Source organism: Antedon bifida, chromosome 5 (genome assembly GCF_963402885.1).
Source record: "Antedon bifida chromosome 5, ecAntBifi1.1, whole genome shotgun sequence".
Classification (NCBI taxonomy): domain Eukaryota; kingdom Metazoa; phylum Echinodermata; class Crinoidea; order Comatulida; family Antedonidae; genus Antedon; species Antedon bifida.
In genome coordinates, this window is record NC_136230.1 from 30769291 (window position 1) to 30794646 (window position 25356).

The following is a 25356-nucleotide window of genomic DNA, read 5'->3' on the forward strand; positions in this document are numbered from 1 at the left end:
ATTATTGCGCATCAATTTTTGGAAAGAAGTTAGTGTCATTATACGCGCTTTTTTAAAACTCTCGTTATCGGACAGTACCAGCCTGTTTAATATTCAATCTGTATGCAAATGTCAATACATTTATATTATCTGGAGTCATTTTATCATTTCTAAAAAAAAACATTTTTTGAGCGTGATTTGATACGGTGTCCACCCAAATTCTTTTTTCTGATCGTCAAAACGAGATACCCGTCTCTAGATATTCAGTGCACGGTTAAGTTTAATACACTCCAGATTGTAATTGTAAACATCATCATGATCTTTTAATTTATCTAAAATACGACTGAAACATTAATCTATATACAGTATTAATATTGTCGTACAAGGATTAAAACATATTCCATTCAATTAGTTAGTCGATAATTTAAATTTTGACCAAGAAGATTTTCCTGCATGTCCCCCCATATGTTCGTTTTCATAGACTCAACTGCATGCCTCCCTATCATGGAATAATATTATACATTAGGTTTAAAGTTTCAGCAGTTTTACAAATAACATATAATACAACTTAACTTTCAGCCAATTTATAATAATTCACTAATTGATTTTATTAGTATAATTCATTAAACATTATATAATAAGAGATGTCCATTTACATTTTCTTTTTGTTTGAACAAATTTATAGAATTGAAATTCACTGGTTGAGTTGAATCAAATACTTTGATACAAAAATACTTTCAATATTTCATATAAAGCTCTGTCTACACTATCAAACTTCATGTGACAAACAATGTGATGTGTTCATAATGGACATGATGATGTCATATCATTACCATATTTGCACACCCCACAACCTAGTTTGATAGTGTAGACAGATCTTTAGTTAAGTGATAATAATACTTCTTATGAACCAACAATCATGATTCCACAACATTTTTTTTTCAAATATACGTAAGGTAAAAGTTTACAATACATTTATATGCATTTTCTCCTTCTCAGAAGAACAAACACAATATACTAACAATCATAGGCCTGCCACTGATAGTTCCAGCTCTACCATATTTAGCAATCACATCAGAACTGCAGTTACTGCAGTGAAACATTTTTTCTGTAATAAGATATGATTTTATTTATATTTTAAAAAAAATTACAGTGTGTAAGATTACTCTTATAAAAAAATTAAAAGATTATAGAGTAAACACATGTAATTACTGCAGTAAGTTCAGTATAAACATTTTGAAGATTCTTGATATATATGTTCTCTAACTTTAAGGATTAATTAAGTACAATGTATAACATAGTTGCAGTGAGTCTATTGCAGGCTACTACATAAGTAATACACTAACTACTGTACTTTAGCTTAGCCACAAGGCCTCAGTCATTAAAAGCAAGCAAATTATTAGACAACACATCTTTATATGTTTTCAACATTATTTTGTCTGTCTAACTCATTGATTTAAACGCTCTCCTATTACAGATAATAAAAAACATTTAAAAGACTTTATTTGGTGGCCTCAGTCATTAAAAGCAAGAAAATTATTATATTAGACACATCTTTACATATTTCCTACATTTTTTTCAATATTGATTTAAACTTTCTCCAATTAAAGACAATAAAAACTTATAAAAAGACTTAAACACACTTTACTTGGTGGCATTTAATAAATGTATTAGTTTGATAATGTATGGTGGGATCCAACACTTGAATATTGGAAGGAGATTGGGATCAAATGCTCCATGTAATGATGTCAACAGCGAGAAACTCACCAATTACAGGATTACAAGCTTTTAAAACCAAACAATAAATCTCATTTGAGGCTTAGGGAGTGGAGTTGAAAGAGTCGTGAGTTACAACCCTGGCACTAGGTCAGGATTGAACCCCGGACCTTGGGATTGGAAGGCAAGCATGTTAACCACCAAGCTACATCTCCACTGCAAGATCTGAATTTATTTATTAACAGTAAAAATTGCTGTTGTCTTTGGTAGGATAAAAACTAGGCCACCATAATCACATTACATCATAGTTCTCTCGGGGAAGATAATGAATTTTGGTACATAACATAACAGTACCATAATATCATTCATTTATTAAGTGAATCTACTATGATAATTGTCAAATTGGGATGCTAAAATTATTACATTTTCAATTTTGGAATTTGTAAATGTGTAAATAAGACGCCAAACTAAAAAATGCTGGTACGTTATTCACGCTTGCTTTTGTCTGTTATCGTCCACGCGCCAATCAGATAACGAAGTCGTATAAGTAGAATATCTTTTCCCATCTGAATCCAACTGAAAACTGGAACCATTTTGGATCCTATGGGATAAATATAAATATGAAAATATACCAATTGAGATTAACAAATATCATTCGATCAATACTGCTTAATGGACCAATCTTAGTCAATTAATTGGATTTATAAATTTCACCACATATGACAAAATACCTCAGCTCAAGTTAACAGGGAGATGTTATAGGGTAATATTTACACCATATAATTCAGGGTTTGGGTTAGGCTATCTTTAACATCGACAATAATCTCTTGTCCCAACTATCCTGTCGATAAAAAGCTCGCGTCCTGGCAAGCTTTTAAATTACATTTAAAACATTACTTATTACTTTCCAAGTAATATGTAGTAAAAAGTGTGAAGTCTGCATGGCATCAAAGCATAACATAGATAATGTGGTTGGTATCACATTCAATGACCTTTGTTTAAAAGTATAACAAAGCAATTATAACTTTATTAATGTGGCACATGGTATATTTTATGATTATGTTAATTAGGTAATTTTTATAAATGGATACATATATTTGCATATTACTGTACGTAATGTATCCACAGGGGAGGCAGATGATTCATTAATTCTGGGATTTAACATCTTTGAAATTGGATCTTTGTCATCATTAACACGTAAACCTATTACTATAATTTATCATAAATGTATTCATTTCCTTATTCAAATTAAATATGATATCTTTATCAGGGGCACTGGTAGATTTAATATACCAAATTTGGTGTAGTAATGCGTTATACTAAAAAATATACTGTATATCACAATAATAAGCAGTCCGATTATTCCTGTAACTTTGGCTTCCTATGGAGTAGGGCTCTGTGCATGACAGATAATCTATTTATGGCAGGGGCAAACGCAATGACAACTGGTGATGCCGTTAAGCATAATATATTTTTATGTTAAACCAACCATCAATTTCTTGCCAGTTGACAGCCACTTCGGCTATTGGAATGTTGAGGCATTGTGCAATGTAAAGAAGTTCCACATCAAATGCCCTACCAAAAAAAAAAAATTACATTATGACCATCCCCCACCAAATTCTTTAGGAGCATGGTGTGGAGGGTGGTTGGACACTCAGTAAGCACAAAAAACCAACTAAAAGGGCGTCGGTTTAGGAGAACCATCGACACCATTGGAAGATATTTCTTATGCCTGTATATCGTATCCAGTGAGTATCAGCTACACCCTTACGATCCTTTAGGTCATGGTACAACTAGACTACAAAATAAAGTAAAACTGACCATCTATTGACGTGTAGACTAGTAAACACTTGGCTAGCTGCTTTCCTTGATAGAAGCTTGAAACCACACTGTGTATCCTTGATGCCTCTAACACACAGGAACCAGACAAGAAAATGAAAGCCGTACATAAGGATTGTACGGAAAAAAGACCTCTGAATATTGGAAAAAAGAAAACAAGTAAAGAGGGTGGTACCACTGTCTTTTGCCAAGGCAATCTAACAGCTTCAGAGATCAAAGGGTTTATCTGTGGCTGCAACATGATCAGTTCCACATCCTTTAACAGACACCGCGGAGAATATGTACACAGTACAGTTATGATGGTATTGTTGCAGCCAGACATAAGATCAAAGGACTGTAACAAGCGCCTATCTTAACAAGGCGAGCTCAGTGTCCTGTTGTTAGATTGCCTTACTTCTACAGAGCCAAATGTATATCGTAAAAGTGAATAAATGTCTTTACAAGCAATGTTATCAATACCTCTGCTACAGCTTCTGATTGTAAATGAGCTCTTGACCCACAAACTATACCCATCTCATTCTGCAATAAACAAAGGTCAAATTTCACAACAAAATAAAATGATTTAATAAATATTAAAAATAAGTATTAATATGTTATTGTTTATTTTTCAATTAGCTGATAAAAGTTCTGTAGAATCCAGGTTTAGTTTATTTCAATTTCATTATCTGATTCAAATCAAATAATGATCTGATTAATGCGATCATTTTAACCTTTGACCCAAGATTTATAATGTGCAATTTTTATATTTGTATTATTTCTTGAATACTAACTGAATGGAAATGTCTAGATTTGATTGTTTTGAGTTTTATTGGCGATTGCAGCAAACATTGTTGAATGTGCAATCACATCTAGTAGTCTATATCAAATTACAAAGTAATTCTTACATCATTTTTTAGTAATCCTTGCAAAGCTTTATCCATGCTCGTATAATCCTCAAACTTTGTAGCCCCATCTGCATCGGCAAAAAGTATCTTGCGCCCTCTGGAGCTAAAAACACCTAACCTGACTGCACCACCTTTGCCCCGATTCTGAGCAAGTGTAAGTACTCGTACTTTGCTAATGCTCCATTTTTTGCAATATTCTAAAGCAACCTACAGAAAAGAGAAAAAAAGTTTAGTTGAGCTCTCACTGATAGTGAGTACCATTGATAGTTCATAGAGGGTTCCATTCATAGTGAGTTCCACTCATAGTAAGTTCCACTCTTAGTAAGTTCCACTCATAGAGAGTTCCATTCACAGAGTTACACTCATAGTGAGTTAAACTCATAGTGAGTTCCACTCATAATCAGTTCCACTCATAAGTCATTATTCAAATTTTAAATGGAGAAATTTATTAATGCTGGGTCTAATGTCACATGTGTTTTCAATTATTTGAGGAGGGATAATGGTGGTTCATTATCATGTTCACAAGAACACAAACATATAGGAAACTGACAAACCTGTGAAGTTTTATCCTTACTACCATCATCAACTACTATAATTTCATAAGTAAAAGAGGACTTTTCTTTCTGCAAAAACAATTATATTTAAAAATTAAAACATATCATATACTTAAGAAAGATATAAAAGATCAAAGCATGTACTATATAATAGTAAATTTGTTGAACAATGTGAAAGAGAGGAAGGTGGTGTGAGGAGTGTCTGTGTACTTACTTGTCTTGATTCAAGATATTCTAAAGCCTCATCTAACATTATAGGTACTGAAAAAACAAAATATGATTAGTAAAAAATAAATTGAACATTCAATATACAGTCATTGCAATGCTTAATTTGTCATATTTTATATTTAAACTGTTGTGCGAAATACTTACATCTTTCCTCTTCATTGTAAGAAGGCACCACTACAGATAGTTCAATGTTTGGAGGGTCGTCTATGCTTGGGAAAGACACTTTTTCATTTCCATTGTTTGGATTTAAAAAATACTTTTCGCTTTCAAATCGACGTAAATCAGGCATTGGGCTCGAGATATAGATGAATATTAAACTCTGAAAATATAAAACAAAATAGTGGGAACACTAGCCTATTTCCTTGTACTTGTTATTTATAATAACATAAATAATCAGTTTAGTCTAGCTAGTAAATGTATAAGAAAAGTACCGCAACTGTACCGCAAACTATACAGGCCTAGGCCTATATGCTTGTAAGAAGCACTATTATTAGTATTATAACATGATAGACTACTGTTTTGTGCTGGGGCCCTCCGATGATGCCTAAATCAATACACCTTTCATCATATTCATATATTCAGCAGGAGAGAGGGGGCCCCACACAGTACACAGCTAGCTCAGTTAGTTAGCCAGCCAGTCTGAACAGAAAGAAGATAGTGTACCTAAACTACCGGTCTGTATGACACTACAAACTAAATTGTCAGTAACGTTCAGATTTAATCTTAAATGCATATGTTATATATCAAAATATATTTAAAATTTAACTTACAAGTAAAATAGTTGCAATAATCAAAACAATTGCAACATAAACCAACTGTACCACGTCGACTGCCATTGTTGTTATCTGATCTGAACTTTGACCGATCGTGTACGCTCGCGAAAACTTTTTTTTTTATTATACCGCCCTCTATAAATTGACACGCACAAACTTTCATGATGAGATATAAATCTGTGATATAGGGCGCGGCCGTATAGACCTACTATTACCGTATTCAAAAAGCTAATAATCAATTCAGTGATTTATTAACTGAGTTACATAACATTTGAAAGAAATCATGATAAAAAGGGTGTGTTTTAATTTGATTTTAAATCAAAACAGGGTTTACACAACAGTGTCTCTTTTTCAGTCAGCCGGGATCACCACCAAGAGAATAAAAGTCCGTCCTTCAATTCTTAGATGAAACATAAAAATACTTTTGTGGGTTGGACGTGTCGACTGGGGAGAACTTTACTGTTAATCACCAGACATTATGGTTATCATTACGAAATGGCTGTCTCTGTGGGGTACACCTTGCCGCACCTTTCTTGGTACCCCAAAACAATCATCCCCATGAGATTATAATTCTGCTAAATCGTCTACCGACGAAACAAAGCTAGAAAAAAAAATATGTTCATGGTGTTTGAGGAGTCTTTCCTGGGAAATGCATGACCTAGACAACAATTCCAGTTCTAGAAGGTCAACAAAATGGCAAATTTTATTATTCTATTTGATTAAATTAACATATATTAGTATAATATACTTTTTATCGAAACATTAATTATTATTGTTTTACAAACTGTGAACAATATTATTATTATACTGAATAATGTATAAAATGTATAAAATGACGGTAAGTAGGCCTATAGTATTATTGATAGTATTAGCCAAATATTGATATTTTCTTAACTATAACGTACGAATCTGTTGGGTGCTGTCTTTGTTTTATATGTTAGTCCACTACTACTACTAGTCGGCGTTTCGATTTTTGTCTGAAAATACGAGCTCATGTATTATACGTATGAAACGCCATTATGTGCCAGAATATTTATCATTTTACTAATTTCGGTCTAGAAGAACCTAGACTAGGGTGTTGCTTTTACTACAAAATGTATCTAGGCTATCCCATTGTCGATTACAGTACGTGAATTAATATGTTAATTGAACGTCGTTAGACCTATTATGTCGGTTGTGGGGATTGCATCTGATGGTGTCGGGATCCAGTCTGGATATAAATGCACATCAAATATAACACGCCCAAGCGTATTGATATTGATGTTTGTTACTAATATACAGATGATGTTCATTATGGCACCGGCTTTTACCTACAATGAAAAAAACGCATAATGAATTATTTGTAGCAAGTGCACTATTATGCAATAGTGAATCACAATAGAATACAACAGGTGCACGGTGACATCGTCATTTTGTGACGCAGGCAAATCACTTTTACCTCAGTGACGCGCGCGTGCGTACAAAAGTTGTACCATTATCATCAACATTTCAATGTGCGCGTGAAATTGTGTTGTTGCTGTGGCGTTGTTGATAGTGATAAATACAGAGCCATCTTTTTCTAATATTATTATATTATATTTTAAGAATAATTTAATCAAAATGATTAAATAAAGACACTGAATTCTATTTTTAGTTAAATGTCATGTCATTAATCTTACCATATCCATAACCGTCAGCGATCCGTAAGAGAACGCAATCGCGTTTGGAGGCGTCGCCACTGGTAACATAAACGCAAACGAACAGGCGATAGCTGAGGTCATAATGAAGTACAACGGGTTGACACCAATTTCAATGGCCTAAAATTAAAGGAAAGACTAATAATAAAGACGTAAAAAACAAGTCTCTGATACGCGTGTACAATTCGTGCTAATTCATTTCGAATAATTAGCTTTCGAAAAATATAGGCGAGTATTCAAGGAATTGAGAAGGAATCATTAGCCTACTTTAACGTTCTTCTTGTGTTTTGCTCAAAACTAAACCGTACCGTAACACACGTTGTTCAAAATTAGGTACTTTTTATTTTTGGCCCATGATCAAAAACGGTTTCCACGAATTGCCATCGAATGAAAACATTATGTTAACTGGAATTTAATGATAATTCTAAACATAATGACGTATAATGATTGAAACAAAGCAACGTGTACATCCTTGTGATTGGTCAAATTACTTGCGATGCACTTTACGTCTTGGCGTTGCGTCCCGTAAGCTTGGTTCTCACTAGAGACGCAACACAAGGACGTAACGCAACGTAAGGGATTTGACCAATCACAAGCGATGAAATATTCACACTGTCGCTTGTAATTGGGCAACTCGCTTACGTTGTGTTACGTCCTTGTGTTGTGTCTCTAGCTTTAGTGGGAACCGATCTAATTCGGACGTCTTCCCATGGTTTATCGCAAATAGCTTGATTTCGCAAGGAACGTCATTTGCACCGTATGCATGATGGGAAGGGTTTGGGAACAAACGTCACGACTCGTATGTACAATCGTACAAACACCAAATCACGTACGTACGCGTTTGCTCCCAAACCCTTCCCATCATGCGTTGCGTACGCTATTTGCGATAAACCTTATTAACAAATCGAATTCACACTTACTAATTCGGCCATCAATGGAAGAAATATATTTGCAGTTGACGTATTGCTTGTAAACTCAGTGAGGAACGCAATGAGAATGGTGATGGCGAAGAGGAGAATGGCAGGCGGCACTTGATCCAGGCTAGACAGTTGGATTCCGATCCACTTAGATAGTCCGGATTCCTGCGCAAAAAAACACCACGAAATTATCATTATTTAATATATTAAACTGTAATATAGCTGGATTTGGCCACTTGTTGTTTATATCCCACCTGGGGGATCTTGGAGATGTGATGGACCTATATGCCCCCTATCTTGGGGGAACTTTACGGAATGATGTTTACACAAGCATATCTACACACATTTTGCTATCGAACCCTTTTCTCTTTACTGATATAAGACTATTTTGCTGATAACAAGATCAAACTTAAAATTGCAAACAGAATGCAAGAAGTTATTTATAAGTTAAGCCATGTCGCCCACTGGCAATAATCGTCGAATCGTCGAGTCGCGCCTTGTGACACTTGTCATTTAGATAAGCGACTTGGTTGCCACTTGGGACAAACGCAAGATCGTAAGCACGCCACAAGCAATTTAACCAATCACAACGGAATGGATCATCCAAAATGTCGCCTGTGATTGGACTCATTTGCGTTGCGCCTAATGCTTGGTTCCTACTAGAGACGCAACACAACGACGTAACGCAAGCGAGTAGACCAATGACAAGCCACTGTTCGAATAACCCATTCCTTGTTATTTGTCAAATCACTTACTTGCGTTACTAGTGGGAACCAAGCTTTAGCTAATAAAAACAGATATGTTTTGTAACAACCTTACAAGCTTCAGCCATTGCGAAGCCTCCACCTAGCAGGATGATGACGTTCCATGCCATCTTCTGGTGGACAGCAGGCCATGTTAAGATTGAACCACAGTCATTGGTGGTGGAGGATGCTGGCGGAGAAGATTCTAAACAAAATACATGTGAAAGGTTATTCTGATAAGCCATTACTAAGGAGGCAAACTTAGAGGGAGCCAAAAGGTGGAATGCAGCCATCCCACGCACCCAGCCAACCCCTTACTGTGATTACGGCTGGTGTAAATATATATTTTTAACTATTAAAGTAACTAGGAACGAATACTCGTACTTTCTCGATTTTCCACTAAGCGAATTTTTTTCGGGCGAATCAAAAGCGTCAGACGCATGTGCATTCATGTTTCCATCTTCCAAATCCCTCTTTACGCATAGTACGTATATAAGCTGACGCTTTCGATTCGCGTGAACAAATTCGCCTGGTGGAAAATAGGCTTTACATTCGCGTTGTGCATACGTCAATGCCTTCACGCTTTATAAAAGTAGACTTAATGTAATACAGTATCACTGATATTTTGAGAAACAGAATTAGGAAGGGGTGGGGTAGATATACTATGGCCAGAGACATAGTTGTCTCAGCTATAGCTAAAGTAGGTATAGCTGCGTATGCACGTGACTACAATGGATGATTATCATACGTTTTGCTGTCGGTCTGCGGCACGTCCAACCCGGCGGTTCTACTGGAAACATGAACAAGCTGACTGAAATAAGCATCGCACAAGTTGAATCAGTAACATACCTAAATAAACAAAGAACAAATATTTAGCAAGATAGATAGATATGGTACATTTTAAGATCGTAAGTTATCGTTTGTAAGTTAAGAGTGTCACGTGTCGTACTTACTTTTCTTTAAACCAAACTGACCAACCGGGAATAAATTTGGGATCACGTGTTATCCAAAGTAGCAACAGAATAACAAAATGGAACAAAACAGCTTTTTCTGCAAAACTGACAAAGGAATTTAATTAAAAACAAAAAATGTAATTTTAACAAGGCCATATACATGTGGCTGGCCCAGTCGTCGCGTGTTTGAGAGTACTAAAAACAGTAATTGATTTTAGGCCTATTCTTGGAATGGTTTTTAGACTTACCTCACTTTCCCAAGCGCATTATACTGTTGCCTGAGTACGGCTGTAACAGACTCTTCGTTGGTGGTATCAATGGGGTTGTGCTCTTGCTTGTGAAGACAACTACACCGCCAAAACTTGCAACTAAAATGAAAATATTTTTCTGCTAAATCTCAAGATATCAGCATTTTTGTAGTGATGATTTGAAAGTTGTATAAGCAGGAATGAAGGGTGTGGGGTGGGGAACCAAATCGTGGGCTGGGGAGGGCGGAAAGGGCTGTACTAAAATTGAACTAAGATATAAATTGAAGGGTAAATCCCATTTTCACGGGTAAAATCACTTTCCCCAGACACCCAGTAAATACCTGCATCCCAGAAACATGTACTGCAACCAAATCCAAGCAAAGAACAGGCAGACAATCATACTGGGTATTGCAAATAACATCCACGTCAAAAAGTTTACTCCCGCCACTGATCCATAATCACTAAATATAAAGAAAACAATAATAAAGTAAAGTACTGTTTTCGATTATATTCCATTATATCTATTAAACATTAAAACAACAATTATTGCAACTATTTATCGTGTTTGTCCATGGAAACAATAGGTAGGTCATAAATACGACTATCGTTACTTATAAGATTAGATAAGGATGTATTCACAGCCATTTTGTTATAAGAGTACAGTAATGGTAAATCATAGAGAATTGAATGTCGCCGTTTTCTGTTCCACAAGTATGAATGTAGCTGTAAACGTACAGTAGTCTGGGTTCAAGACGGAGTTTTGACTTAATATTACTTATGTTATTGCACATATGGCGTTTCATACGTGTACTACTTGAACTTGTATTTCAGACAAACATCGAAAAGCCTCGAAATAACCACAGACTTAGGGCAAGTCTACTGTAAACGGTAAACCAATTCGACCTACGTTGATGCTAGGTTGCTAGCGACTAGGTTTGGTGCCGTGCCTGTAATTGTAGCTGTTCCACCGATATTGGCGGCGTATGGTACGCAGATTAATAGGCCTTTGTTCATCCTGGTTAACCATTCATTTTTTCTGATACCATGTTGCTTGTGTTCGGTGTACCTACAGTGTTAAATTATAGACAAGTCTTTGATTAAACAGAAAAAAATGTTGTTGTATTTTTAGTTAATAATTTCAAAATCAAATCGCTTCCAGCGCTACCCCATACCACTGGATTCGCTGCTGTAGTAGTAAAAAACATTTGACCAATGAGATCGCAAATCAAAACGTCTTGTGATTGGCCGACATTCATTAAAACGAACCAGCCAAGCGTATCATTCACACCGACCGCGGGGGCAATAATCACTTCAACAAATACGGCAATTTTAATGGTTTTCTATATCTTTCCTTCATATTTTTAAGAAAAAAAAAACTTTCTTTGAAAGATAAACTTTTTAAACAATGATAAATCATGTTCATTTAAGAGATCATAAACTCATTTTAACCCTCTTACATCAACTGACAACTGTTAAAGTGTTTTTATAAATATTTCAATTTAATAGCAAAATTACATGGAATTTCATATTATCATTCCAAGAAATAAAAGTTTAATGTGCGTAGTACCACCAGGGTGCATGGGTTGAAAGTACAAGTCTTTATTTTAACTACTACGATATCATAATATAATTATATTTCATGGTATCTTTACCACACTAACCTTGGTTCTTTTTCTTCATCAACTGCATTACTTTCCAACGCGTTTAACTCTATATACTTGGTAGCGTCATTCTGTAGAATAAAATGTTGGTAATTGATGCTACAAACACAGTCAAAGGTCAAGTTATTAGTAGCTATAGAAGTATATTACCGTGTTTTTAGACGGCCTCCGTTATGGATAAGACATCAATTTTAATAACGGCGATAAATTTTAAGTTACTTTATTTACAATTACTCTTTAATAATTGGTGTTTTTTCTCATTTTCTTTTCTGATAAGTAATGGATAATGTAAAGCTTGGTTCCCTTGAAAAATGCAACATATCCATCGCGTCATGATTGGTCAAATGATTAAACTTCTTGGTTCCCACTAGAGACGCAACGCAAGCGAGTTGACCAATCACACGCGACTGTTCGAATAATCCATCGCTTGTGATTGGTAAAATCATTTAAGTTACGTTACGTTCTTGCGTTGCGTACTAGTAGTGGGAACCAAGCTTTACATTGGGCTTACGTCATAATATTGTGTCTTTTAGTGGGAACCATGCTTTACATTGGGCTTACGTCATAATATTGTGTCTTTTAGTGGGAACCAAGCTTTACATTGGGCTTACGTCATAATATTGTGTCTTTTAGTGGGAACCAAGCTTTACATTGGGCTTACGTCATAATATTGTGTCTTTTAGTGGGAACCATGCTTTACATTGGGCTTACGTCATAATATTGTGTCTTTTAGTGGGAACCAAGCTTTACATTGGGCTTACGTCATAATATTGTGTCTTTTAGTGGGAACCATGCTTTACGTGGGCCTTTATCTATCTTTAACTATACTGGGAGGTAATACAATTTGAAACTCTGACTTATCTGCAGATCCAACCGGTTGCAGGAAGAAAATGGAATAATTGCCTATGGATCGGTGGAAAATATCCATGGCATACTTTAATTAAGAAAATAATCGTCTCAAAAACCGTTTTTTATAGATGAATTTATAAACGCAAATCGAAGGCGATATTTATGCATAACTTACTTTTTATTTCGTGCAAACATTTTTAGTTTGTTTTCGTTCTGTGCTGTTTGTTATTTGTTTTCTATGACAATACTGTAACGTACGGTGGGAGTCAATATAGAATTGTATTGTATTGATGTATGATTCGTACGAATAAATTCGAATAAATTCAAATAAGTACATGGAAACCCGTCTTATGGTTTAATGAGATTGTTCGCTTTTACTACGTACGTATGGCCTAGTTTTAAAAGTTAATTGTACCTTTTTAATTTGATCGATGACAGCTTGTACGATCGGTACCATCATCGCAGTAGTTGCAGTGTTGCTGACCCACATCGATAAAAATGCTGTTGTTATCATGAATCCCAGCATTAACCTAGAATTGTACAGAATTGTTATTAAAATATAAAGCGAAAACTGATAATAATGGCGCAAAATAATTAAAATATAAGCGAACACATGAATTTGAAGCGCGCATTTAAACACTGATAATAATGGCGCGATTTTTGAACGCGCGCGTCAACACCGTGTTATGGTGAATGGAGTGGATTGAAAAAGATGTTGTGTACGTCTTTATTCAATAAAAACATAGCCAACGCATGTGTGCCCTATTCATCCATGCAATGGTCTAAACTCTAAAGCTTGGTTCGTTCGGATGATGTCTCGCGTTGCGAATGGCGGGTAAACTACATACAACGGTCTACTGCGTTGGGGTCCAAGAAACCAAGCTTTGTACACATATTTTGCTATTTATGATGTCATAGGTTGTTTCAATACATTCATTTATAACCATAACACATTTTGTCTGTGCATAACTCGTCTATCGCCACTGCACTTACCACTTTGGTTTAGATCCCATAAACAAAAGTACTCTCAATGCAATTCGTTTGTGTAGATTTGTGTGCTCAACTGCAACAGCAACCAATAGGCCCCCGAAAAACAAAAAGTTAAGATCTTTCAGATATTGCGCGCAAACAGTGCTCGAAGGCAGCACGCCAAAAAGCGGGAACAGTATAATAGGTAGGAATGATGTAGCAGCTAACGGCATCGCTTCTGTACACCAATACACTGCCATAATGATAATGACATACGCTGTGTATGCCTCCTGAAACGGAAAAGAAAAATATATTTTTTTTCTTTCATAAACAAACTTTTTACTCTCCGTATGATTTCATTTTTTCATTTCTTTATTAGCCATAAAAATACAAAAATACATAGTCCAAGATGGCATGGAATGACCACAGTTTAAAATAAAACTTTGCCCCTCAGGCCGGTCACTCCGTCTCAGAAGTTCTGAGACGGAGTGACCGGCCTGAGGGTCAGAAGATGATATAAAAATATATAAATATTATATAGATAAGAAAAGAAATTATTATGATGACACAAAATGGTGGCAGCTAGGAACACATGGGCTTAGAGCTGAGTGACAGCGACACATATGCCCTTGACAAGATAAGTACAATGGCTTAAAGATTTGCTCGTTTGAAGAAGATTATGCGGGTCATTACAAATATACAGAATAGGCCTATACACTGTGCATCTGTTTTACTTAAACAATGCGAGTTTTTCTTGAATCGTTCAAAAGTAGGCCTATTTGGAATCTGCCCTACGTACGGTACCAATTATTGATTTAAATAATTTCTAGAAAAATATATTACAATATTTCTAAGAAGATTCCACATTGATTGTGTTTTGAAAATATACAAGTTTAATAATAAGCAGTTCCCGCAGTAGTCACCGACCGTATACACTTTCATGAAAGGGGTAGTCCCTTTCAGACTAGGTCTTATGACAATATTCTAATATCAAATAAGGGTGGGTACAACAAGGTCCAGCTGGTGGAAATTAGGACATGGTTTGGTCCTCCACCATAAGTAACTGTTACACTGGAGTTACAAGGGGATCCGTTACAAGTAGGTTTTCCCAGAAATAAGATCAATATTCAACATAATTATCGAAAGGTACTACACTGTCTCGCCCAATACAACATTGTAGTTCGTATCTATTTATATATGGCTTTACATAACTTACCGAACTTTGAATGCATATTGGAATCGGAGAGAAAACAATTGGAGTTAGATATAAAATTAAGAAACGTCGAACAGCCCATACTTCTTGTAGATACCCCATGTTGTCGGCGGCGACCATATAACAACAGTGCAATAGATACCCGCAAAGACGCCTCAACGCTGTGTCTGCCAAGTGAATGCAATGTTAATGGTCCACGATATTTAATGGAAGACAACCCGCGAAAATTTACTCGTTTTATAACTTATTTCAGACACGAAAACCCTGTTCATACACTGTAGAAGGAGCTATACAAATATATCAAAAGGAGCTCATTAACGTCTCCAAATAGATAGAATAGAAGAGCTGAATAGCGTGGCCTTTCATTGTCTCAAAGTGTTGCCGCAATAATACATTGTTCAATTACGTAATTCCCTTAATTACTTTCTGCAATTCACGCAGCAACACCATAAAACTTCTTTTCATTCAAAGTTTGGGTGGTGTAGATTGTAATGCATTTTCATTTCAACAGCTATTTAAAATTTAAACATTCTCGTAACTCGAGCGTTTCTATACTGTTACATACACCCATCGCGCACTCTATATGTGCATAATCTGAGTAAAATGGTAGGCCAGACTCAGGCTTTAACGTTGTTTGTGTGGTGAAAGCAATCACTTCCAAATACTGCTCACGTTCATCCAAAATAGAATTGGGATTTGGTTATAATTTTGTTATAGCACCTATTATGATAGTTCTTTCAAACTATTTTGAATTACAACGTCACACTTTTCACTGTTACAAAACCAATTCCAGAGATGCTAGAAGATTCCCTGAATAATTTCAGATGAAATAATAAAGTGTAACTCCAAATAAAAGACACAATGTGCTCTGCCTCTTGGAGTTATCTCGTTTTCTCTTTTGTTAGGATTTCTCCTACTTTTATTTTATCTCAGTCTTTATCTTATTGTTGTCTACAAACAAAACAATATAGGCCTAATTGCCTAATTTAATTTGATAAAAGGCGTCGTATAACTTAATTTGTATTATATTGGTTGAAGGTATACCTTTCCACGAAGAAATACTTAAAAAATCTCCGATTTATTACGAACACATCCGGAATTTAATGTATTCCAATTTAATTGGTGTTAAATAAAACGTCCTACCATTACGATAATAGACGCAATCAGACTATAAATGAAAGTAAATCATATCTGCAACAGGTGGGCCCATTGGCGGCCATGTTTTTTTTGTTAGGAAACGTCTATAGTTGATATAGTTTTGAAAACTTAATTCGTTCTACAAATAAAATTACATAAAATGCCGTTGCCCACGCGGGACGCGGTGGGTTAATTGCAACAACGCGTGCCTTGGGGGAAATGACGTTGTGCATACGTAATGAAATCGGGGCTATAAAAGGACCGGCTAGGCTGTCATGGTCTCATTGGCCAAGCCGGTCTCAAGTCATATTCACGATGGGCACAAATGCATTACTAGTAGCTTTATATTTGAGTATTTTATCATTAAATACACACTCTGCACCGGTGACGGATGATTTACCTACTACTACCATCAATACCACCATACCGAAATCAACCACCGCCACTATAAATACAACAGAGACAAATGATGAACCAACAACGGCGCTGGAATCAACCACAATATCCCGGATGTCGTTCGAACCATGGACAGGACTGAAGTCTGCCAGAATTTATCACTATTTTACCAGTTTATTGACGATTTGTACCTTTAACGAGTCTTGCAAAATAGCAACTTCGTATACTAATAGGCCTAATAATAAGTATTTGGTTGTACATGGCGACGGCACAGTCACCTCAACGACAGACTACGATAATGCATGTAAGTACCGTGTGTCATAATATTCACTAAAATTGTACAATTTGTCACAATTTACAATTTACTTTATAATAGAATACTTTTTAGACAAAGTATGTATAATTCTTGCAGATACTATAGTACAGTATTAATTTATTTTATTTATTTATTTCAACAATATTTTATGAGAGTGGTCCATCCAGCATCAGCTGATCATTAGGGACACTCAAACAATACAAACAGTAAATACAAAATAAACTATAAAAACACAAAATTAACAAAGATATAAAAAATAAATATATATATATATATATAAATATACAGTAGGCCAACAATGAAAGAAGGATAAAAAGAAATAAAATCAGAGAGAGAGAAACAGGTGTTTTTTTCAAAAGAGATTTAAAGGAGAAGAAATGTTGTCATTCTCGCAAATGTTCTTCTTTCTTTTGTTTAACATAGTACTCGGTCGCATGAATGTGTTTCTGAAGTCTTCATTTTCAAATTAGTCTGTTTGTTTTACTTATTTTTAAAATTTAAATTACCCTATAGGTGGTTTATTTAGAATTTCTAACAAGGTTTTAGAAATGTTTCGTTTTTATCCGCACATTTCTTCGTTTATAAAAAAACGTAATATTCCAATTCCAATAATACTGGAAAAAAAACTGATCTAATATCGTTATTTCAAATCGTCGAGTAATTTATGACATTATGACAATTGATATCATACTTACAAAGTAAATGATTTTAAAACGAACGAGTCGACTGAAACACTATGAGAAAAATGAGTGTACGGTACCTAACCTATTCATAATAACGCCAGAAATGAAGAGAACATATTATAATTACAAAAAAAAAAAGAAAAAAAAAAAGAAAGATACAAAGCAAAACGGAAACAATCAAATTGTTAGAAAGTAAAAGATAGTTAATACGACCGTTATGTAAGCTTGGTTCCCATTAGGACGCAACGTAAGGACGTACGCCGCAACGCAAACGAATGACCAATCACAAGCGATGGTTAGTGTGAGTCTATTTCGAGTGCAGTTGCAACGGTGTCGCAAAACAGAAAAAGAAATTTATTAGTTATTTTAGAAAACAACGTTTTTCTTTTTGAAAAAAATTATAGCACATACTTCGGTATTTCAGGATTCTTCCCCAACTACAGAAAAACATAAAGTACAAGACAGGTTATCAGCATGGGGGCTGCATTATCTTTTAAAATTATCTTTTAAAATACAGTCACGCATTCTGTGAATGTTTTGTATTCATCATCTGTTACTGTAACTATTTTCATCAACAAGATAATTAGACTTGCTCCAAGTCTGTAGTTTATGACTTTTTTGTGTAACTATGGACGTCCGTTTCCGAAATTGTGTATGATGTTCAAACTCAAGTATTATAAGGCCTACGTTTGAACCGTGCAAACATATTTATCTTTTTACCAATAAGTCGAAATTCAGTCTAGAGCATAGACCTGGTATTGGTAATCACGAACAATAGATCATTGTTACGTTATACGCACCGAAATTTGACGTATACGCACCGAAATCGACGTAGTGATTTCCTGTGCTATTTCGAGATTTTGGTCTCAAATTCTAACCCCTTTAAGTCATTTAGGGTCTTCCACAACACCTGCTCCGAAAAATTAAATCGAATGGAAACTGGAAAGAGTTACTCAACAAGCAAATGTGTGTTTTAAGGGTGGGCTTTAAAAGTGGTTTATTCCCGTATTTTCGACACATGCCCTCAACCAAACTGGCGGGCAGACAAACTTTGCCTCAGTTCTCATGGTAGACAGAATGCAACACTTATATAATATTATCTGTCTGCAGTTCACCCATTTATTTGACTCCACATTTTTATAGTGCTGATTTGGGTCAGGGGTTATCGTTCGGTCAGCCCATCAAATAACTCTTGCGCAATACTTGCACTTATTATTAATAGATGTATGTACAATGTTAGTTCCTAAATAACGGTATATTTTCGGCCCGGTTTGCGGGGGGATGAACAATCTCAATATGAATCAACTATTTTATTGAAATTTTATATTTGGTGGTATGATATTTTCTCCATTTTGCGAGTGGATCATCTCTGGGGGGGGGGGGGGGGGGGGGGGGTGATACCGATAACACCTACGTTACTTATAGGTTTTGTTTTATTTTGTTTTTTTTTTCTTTTTTGAAGTATAATTATATTATACATTACTGTATCACTTTATTATACCACATTTATGTTTCCCAGTTTTTAGGTCTAATATTTATTTAATAATGTACTTGTGTCTATTTTTGTTTAGCTTCGATATATATGACTACCTACCACACTGCGGTACAATACAGAGATAAAATACATGATTATTATATAGCAGTCAACCAAACAAGTGGCGATATTTATGCAAGGTCTAGGGTAGGTATAGTGTGTGCGAAATGATGTGGAGGCCCAACATGGGGACAATGTATGAGGAGGCTGAGCATGGATGGGGGGGGGGGGGGAAACAAGGGATGGAGGAGAGCCATCAGTTGGGCATGGGATGGCTAAGCACAAGGGGATAAGGGGAGGTCCGGCAGAGGAGAAGGGATTAAAATACGGGATGGACCACAAGGTTGATGCTCATATCACACTAGTGTATTTGGTAACCGATTATTTTTTTATCGAAGAAATGAGAATTAAATTTTTTTTAATTTAATGAAACAAATGAGATAAGATGCTCTATATCAATCACTCAATATACAATTTTTAAAATATTAATTTTATATTTTTTAATTTTAATAAATGTTACCAAATCTTTAATTTTTTGTTTGACAGGGTGCTCGACGAAACACTCTTTGGTCAGAGCGGTTGTATGGGGCTATCTACTCGCCGTACACACGCTATTATATAAGTATACAAAGGAATGGTGACGTCATAGGGGTGAACTCGACAGAGCGAGCTTTAAATCCACGCAATTCAAATTTTATGAAATATCGGCCCTAAAATTATTCGGTGTATTAAATTGATATCTGGGATTTGACAGCCACATATATGGTTATGCAGTGGTCACGAGGTTGTCTCTTGACATTAATAAATCGCACGCACTGGTATAGCAGTCATGATTGAGGCGCGCACAAAAGTCGTAAACTTTTTATCAGTTTTTTAACGCGCGTATGTCAATTTGTGCGTCAGTCTCCTCATCCTGATTTACATGCACAGTTAAGCTTATCAATATTTATTTTAAATAGGCCTAATGTAAAGATATTAAGATTCTTCTTTTACTGTTAAAGATGTATTGTTCCCCTGAAAAAATTATGTTTTGAAATGTTTTTGTTGAATATGCCATTTTAATGTCATATAATAGTTATTCACTTTTTTATAATGCAAAATAAATATAAGAACGGCACCACGGATGTAGTTTTGAGGAAATTTCCCCCGTGCTTTGAAATAAATTTTGATTAGTTTGTTCGTGGTGGAAGTGGTAATAAGTTTACTAATTTCTGCATGGCTTGTTCCACGGTGTTTTTATCATATCATATCCAGGCCATATTTTATAAGTGCCTGCAACTTTTAATTGTATTTTGTAAGACATAAACAGACTGTTAAATTGGTAAAAAGAATAATATCTTTAGAAATGAATGGTTTTTAGATATCATTGGCAACAAAGGGCGACAATACTTCCTGATCTGTGAAAACAAATGTAATTAATTATAAACAATTTATTCATTTCTGTACAAATTAATTATATCATTCTCAACATAATCTTTATTCTTTAACTATACTGTATGTTCCTTTATTTTTGAAAGATGTATTTTGTGTGTTTTTTGATAAATAAATCATGAAATTTGCAGACATATTTTGATATCGATCTTTAAAAAAATAATAAATAAAAGTGTATAGCATGGTATAAACGTAGATCTCGAGTACACCAGCTGCGGAGTCAGCCGATACTAAGGATCCGTCAATGACGCCATGTGTTTTGAGAAGAAAACTACTAGAACAGACGAAGTTATTGAATATTAACACGTGTTTCTTTCGTGCGCTGAGTTGCTACCAGTACCACTGGTACTTGTGGTCCAGATGGTAACCAATGAAAAACGGTTATGGGGAACATGTTTTGGCCACACACACACACCTGCCATATTTGGGCACATCACACATATTTTGTCAAACTATTTTGATAGTGTAGATTTTTTAACCTCCTATTGCCATGCTGTAATTTGTTTCTTTTTTTGAAATATATATTTATATATAATATATATATTTTTCTTTTTTGGCAATAAAAGTTGAAGAGAGAGAAGAGAGCTTTAGTCTCTCTTCATATTCACAAAATGTATTATGGGACCAGAATTATAATTTGAAACTGATTATATATGATGATTTTATTTAGCAAGTTAGTTTCGGTTGTATGTAGTTCTTATTTGGATAAATTTATTGGGATTTATAAATACACCATTAGTGGAAGAGATATTAATGTGGAGACCATAAATTTATATTATATTATCAGTTTAAGCTTATATTTAATAAAAAATTTACTGCAAAAACTACTGAGTAACAAATACCAACCTTGAATGCAATGCATCAATTCCACGTCCGCTGTAGATATTGCTCAGAATATAAACAAGTTTTCCAATAAAACTGCTCCACAAGGGCCACTAAATTTAATCTATTTTGGTAAAATCTTAAACAGAATAACAACTGGAAATCTATCTATCTGTTTGTCCATGGCTAATCCCAAAATATTTAAAAGAAGACATTTTATCAAGTACCTTTAGGGAAATAGACTTTTTATTATTATTTTTTCTATTTTGAAATATTCAACCTTGAAAAACACTGCTAAGAGAATCTTTTTGAGTTGTATTTTGCTGTTTTGATTTATATACATTTCCATGCCTTACATTTTAATCTCTGTCTACACTATCAAACTACTTTGAAAAGAAAAGTGCCCAAATATGGTAGTGGTATGATATCATCATGTCCATATATGGGCACATCACATTTTTTCAAACATAAAGTTTGATAGTGTAGACAGAGATTTACAGTAGTAGTTTATATAAGATTATTATATTTATAAAAATTAATTTATTTTTGGATATCTGACTTATAACTTGGGCAATTGATTATATCTATATTAACTACATAATATCCAGTAAGTGTAAACTTTTTTTGTTCTAAAACATCACTTTTTAGCTCATTTTCATTGGCTTCTTTAAACTAAAGTATGAATTGTTAGTTCTCTTTTTTCAGTTTTATTTAATACATATATTTCTAAATATAAAATAAACCATATGGTATTCTGGTTCAATCTTTTAACTCTGATACATAAAAACATATATTTAAGGAAAAGTTAACAATGCTCTTTCTACAAAGAAAACCTTTGTATGGTAATTGTGGTAGTGTTTAGTTTAGTTAGTTTCTGCTAACCTCATTCTTTGTTAAAACTTCTCTCTATTTGTATCCTACCACCATCTTAAAGTGGCTTTATCTTGTCAAATTGTCCCAACCAGGATTCAATTCCGGCACAATCCATTGGTCCAGGTTAATAATAAGTATATTTGCGTTATTTACAATAAAACTCATTCTGTCTTCATTTGTACCATAATCTACAACCGCAGTAAGAACAAAATGTATTAATATTAAAATGTGTCAAACACGAAAGGCAGAGCAAGGCAGGGCATTCTTTCAGACTGAAAGTATTGTTTTGTGATTCTGTTTTCAATTTATTTTGTTTATGTCAAACATTTAAAAAAAATTAAATTGTAAATCTATTGTGTTATACTAATAAATTAAATTTATTACATTGCAATTTAATAGTTTAATTTTAATTGCACACATTTTATAGAAAATATGATTATTTTCAGCTTGAGCTATGTTTCCATTGATTCCATAAAGTATCCAAAATTTGTCGCGATTACATAATTTATCACCCGCCCACAAAAAAAAAACGTGAGGCGGTTTGGTAATGATGTGGTTACATGGCCTTCAGTCCCTGGATGCTGCATGGGCTGTCTCTTAGCATACATATATTATAGCTCACTATAATATCTCTATGCAATTTTACATTACCAGAAAGAAACTGGGACTACAAACAGGTCTAAAATGAAGGGGTATTTAGCATCAGATTATACAATATAATAAACTAACTTTTAATTTGCACTTTTGAGGTAATGGACACTCACATGGTCATGGATACTAACCATGTTGACTTTAAACTTAATTTCAAATGATGAGGTAACGATGTGGTCATGTGACTAACCTTGTTCGCTGCTTCCATTGAGCTTACAAATTGTTTTAATTCTTCTTTGTTCATTTCTACCGAGAATGACTTGCTTTCGTCGCCCGATTTGGTAATAAATTCTACAGTCACTAACGGTTCTTGAACCGATGATATTTTGTCATTTGACAAAGCTAGCTGTAAACAATAATAAATGATAACATCAATTCTACCCCAATTTGGTGTTTTTAAGCTTCCTGTGCCAGACAGGACTAGGACTAAGCCAGGTCTAAAAATTAACATAATATGTTGATTTAGCATTGAATTATACAAGGTTTATGAATCTTTATTTTAACTAACTTTTAACTTCCAATCAAAGTCTTGAAGATGTGAATGTGATATTGAGGCGACTTCCTCCAGCAGATGTTTCCGTAGATCCTCCGACCTTACATTGACACAACTTACAAAAGGCTGGATGTAGTCATCCGAAACTCCATCAAAAAGTTGAGAAATCTATGGAAACAAAAGATACAATAAGATAAAGATAAGAATTATGTTGAAAATGAAGCAAAATGCACAATACTAATAAATTCTAGTGATGTCATGGTCACATATATTTACTACTGAAATTGTTTATCACCATTTTAAAATCAAGACCCTTTTTAATGCACTCTTTCTCCTTTTAAATTGTGCATTTTCCCAGTAAAGATTTGTTATGAGATGGCTCAATGCACCAAGTAGTACATCAAATAGTGGAGTTGTGGCTTGGAAGTTATGATACTTGGCTACCAATCCAAGGGTCCTGGGTTCAAGTCCTGTCATATGTCAGGATTTTTTTTGGGATTTCCACCTTTAAAGGATAGTGAATGAATTCACTTATGATCATCCTTGGCAATTTGTCTAAATATATAAAAACAAAACAAATGGGTCTATAGCAATTAGAGAACCCTGAATACCTCTTCTTTTGTTAACTGTTTGCGAGACATCCTTTTGACACAGCGTTGGCAAGCATCTACTACTTTAAACCATTCTTCCATTGTCCATAATTCACTGTAGTCTTTATACCTTAGTTTGCTTCTACCTATAAATCCATCAATCAACCCATGACAGAACTGAAAAAAAATTAATACATTTTTCACATTTTTTTTATACCTTGCTGCTGATAAGGAAGACCGTGGCGTGGGCTGCCTTTTTAAAGTTTAATTCAAAATTCCATTACAAATAAACAGGGCCCTTTTATGGTTTAGAAACTTTAGATCCTATCCCGTAATTATGCTCTGTTGATTGTTCGTGGTACTAAATTTAAAGAGCTCATTGACAAAAAGGCTAGGCCTGTCTTACAACTAGATGTACGCGGTTGTCGTCGATTTATCTGGGGCGCTCAGATCATTTATTGATGAGGCGACAAGCCTGACAACCTGGCCTAGAAGAAAATGCATGCAAATAAACGTATAATGCGTTCATATCTACTATAAAAATATACAGAGGACAATTAAATAATAGCCTATTATAAAGAGTACGCTTATTGTACCTCTTCGACCCTATCTTTCGGACATTTGGAAAGCAAATTTAAATCTTCTTTTGCTACTTCCGAAGCCATGTTTCGTCTAATATCACGTGACAAATCAAAATAGTATCACGTGATAAAGAAGAGCAAAGTTTGAGAAAAGTTACTGTACTTTTTGACTTGGTAAGATAAAGGAGTTATTTATTAAACCACCTGCCGACGGTGTAATTATTAAAGATGCCAAATGTGAAATATTTTTAATTCATCATTCTATATATCATCATCACATGTTTGTTTGCACTTTTAAAAATGTATACTCTGTACTTTTCAAACGGTCTTTAAAAAAAACACCAATTCCTCCTCCATTATGTTTACTGCCACCATCAACTTATATATCCACGTAGAGTACTTACAATGCATAAAAACAACAGAAATTCAATTAATTATAAACAGCACAGCATTCATACTGTCATACTGTCTTTTATTATACTCTATGAAAAATATTTACAATCACTTTGTAGGAATGTTGTTCTTAATTTAAATTCAGGATAACATATCAGTGAAAAACAAACTCGTCATATTGTTAGGTACAGTGGTTACATAATCGCATGCAAGTAACAATCAACACAAACTTTATCATTTGTCAAATTCTTCAG

The 25356-nt window shown here is 34.5% G+C and overlaps 4 protein-coding genes across 4 annotated transcripts; 1 reads left to right on the forward strand and 3 right to left on the reverse strand.

Annotated features, from left to right (window-relative positions):
- Window positions 1–547: 547 nt before the first annotated feature.
- On the reverse strand, window positions 548–6038 carry LOC144843839 (dolichyl-phosphate beta-glucosyltransferase-like). The gene is made up of 9 exons (XM_078700800.1): window positions 5971–6038; window positions 5345–5519; window positions 5187–5233; window positions 4973–5041; window positions 4419–4625; window positions 3994–4053; window positions 3517–3668; window positions 3185–3270; window positions 548–2296 (listed from the first exon to the last, which is right to left on the reverse strand). Exons 1-9 carry the CDS (start codon window positions 6034–6036, stop codon window positions 2181–2183), a joined length of 978 nt encoding a protein of 325 aa, XP_078556926.1. The 5' UTR covers window positions 6037–6038; the 3' UTR covers window positions 548–2180.
- Window positions 6039–6795: 757 nt separating this feature from the next.
- Window positions 6796–15337, reverse strand: LOC144843507 (Na(+)/citrate cotransporter-like). The gene is made up of 13 exons (XM_078700294.1): window positions 15206–15337; window positions 14014–14279; window positions 13436–13550; window positions 12172–12242; window positions 11418–11576; window positions 10852–10971; window positions 10511–10630; window positions 10263–10367; window positions 10058–10158; window positions 9381–9514; window positions 8570–8731; window positions 7632–7769; window positions 6796–7283 (listed from the first exon to the last, which is right to left on the reverse strand). The coding sequence occupies exons 1-13, from the start codon at window positions 15320–15322 to the stop codon at window positions 7116–7118; spliced, it is 1776 nt and encodes a 591-aa protein (XP_078556420.1). The 5' UTR covers window positions 15323–15337; the 3' UTR covers window positions 6796–7115.
- A 1154-nt stretch (window positions 15338–16491) lies between these two features.
- Window positions 16492–20705, forward strand: LOC144842155 (uncharacterized). The gene is made up of 3 exons (XM_078698550.1): window positions 16492–17039; window positions 19306–19415; window positions 19815–20705. The coding sequence occupies exons 1-3, from the start codon at window positions 16559–16561 to the stop codon at window positions 19980–19982; spliced, it is 759 nt and encodes a 252-aa protein (XP_078554676.1). The 5' UTR covers window positions 16492–16558; the 3' UTR covers window positions 19983–20705.
- Window positions 20706–21590: 885 nt separating this feature from the next.
- LOC144842374 (COMM domain-containing protein 8-like) lies at window positions 21591–24866 on the reverse strand. Its single transcript, XM_078698824.1, has 5 exons — window positions 24725–24866; window positions 24150–24305; window positions 23554–23706; window positions 23236–23391; window positions 21591–22582 (listed from the first exon to the last, which is right to left on the reverse strand). The coding sequence occupies exons 1-5, from the start codon at window positions 24791–24793 to the stop codon at window positions 22556–22558; spliced, it is 561 nt and encodes a 186-aa protein (XP_078554950.1). The 5' UTR covers window positions 24794–24866; the 3' UTR covers window positions 21591–22555.
- Window positions 24867–25356: the final 490 nt, after the last annotated feature.

Bases quoted from the DNA above. Each gene is read 5' to 3' on its own strand.
- LOC144843839 (XM_078700800.1), bottom strand. From the start codon at position 6,036: ATGGCAGTCGACGTGGTACAGTTGGTTTATGTTGCAATTGTTTTGATT. The intron at 5,234-5,344 runs GTAAGTATTTCG...TTGTTTTTTCAG, and splicing joins TTACAATGAAGAGGAAAGAT to TACCTATAATGTTAGATGAG. The intron at 4,626-4,972 runs GTTTGTCAGTTT...TCTTTTCTGTAG, and splicing joins GTAAGGATAAAACTTCACAG to GTTGCTTTAGAATATTGCAA.
- LOC144842155 (XM_078698550.1), top strand. From the start codon at position 16,559: ATGACGTTGTGCATACGTAATGAAATCGGGGCTATAAAAGGACCGGCT. The intron at 17,040-19,305 runs GTAAGTACCGTG...ATTTTTGTTTAG, and splicing joins GACAGACTACGATAATGCAT to CTTCGATATATATGACTACC. The intron at 19,416-19,814 runs GTAGGTATAGTG...TTTGTTTGACAG, and splicing joins ATATTTATGCAAGGTCTAGG to GGTGCTCGACGAAACACTCT.
- LOC144843507 (XM_078700294.1), bottom strand. From the start codon at position 15,322: ATGGTCGCCGCCGACAACATGGGGTATCTACAAGAAGTATGGGCTGTT. The intron at 14,280-15,205 runs GTAAGTTATGTA...TTTCCGTTTCAG, and splicing joins CAATATGCATTCAAAGTTCG to GAGGCATACACAGCGTATGT. The intron at 8,732-9,380 runs GTTGTTACAAAA...TTTTTTGCGCAG, and splicing joins CAATGGCTGAAGCTTGTAAG to GAATCCGGACTATCTAAGTG.
- LOC144842374 (XM_078698824.1), bottom strand. From the start codon at position 24,793: ATGGCTTCGGAAGTAGCAAAAGAAGATTTAAATTTGCTTTCCAAATGT. The intron at 23,707-24,149 runs GTATTCAGGGTT...TTGTTTCCATAG, and splicing joins AACAGTTAACAAAAGAAGAG to ATTTCTCAACTTTTTGATGG. The intron at 23,392-23,553 runs GTTAGTTAAAAT...TATTGTTTACAG, and splicing joins ACTTTGATTGGAAGTTAAAA to CTAGCTTTGTCAAATGACAA.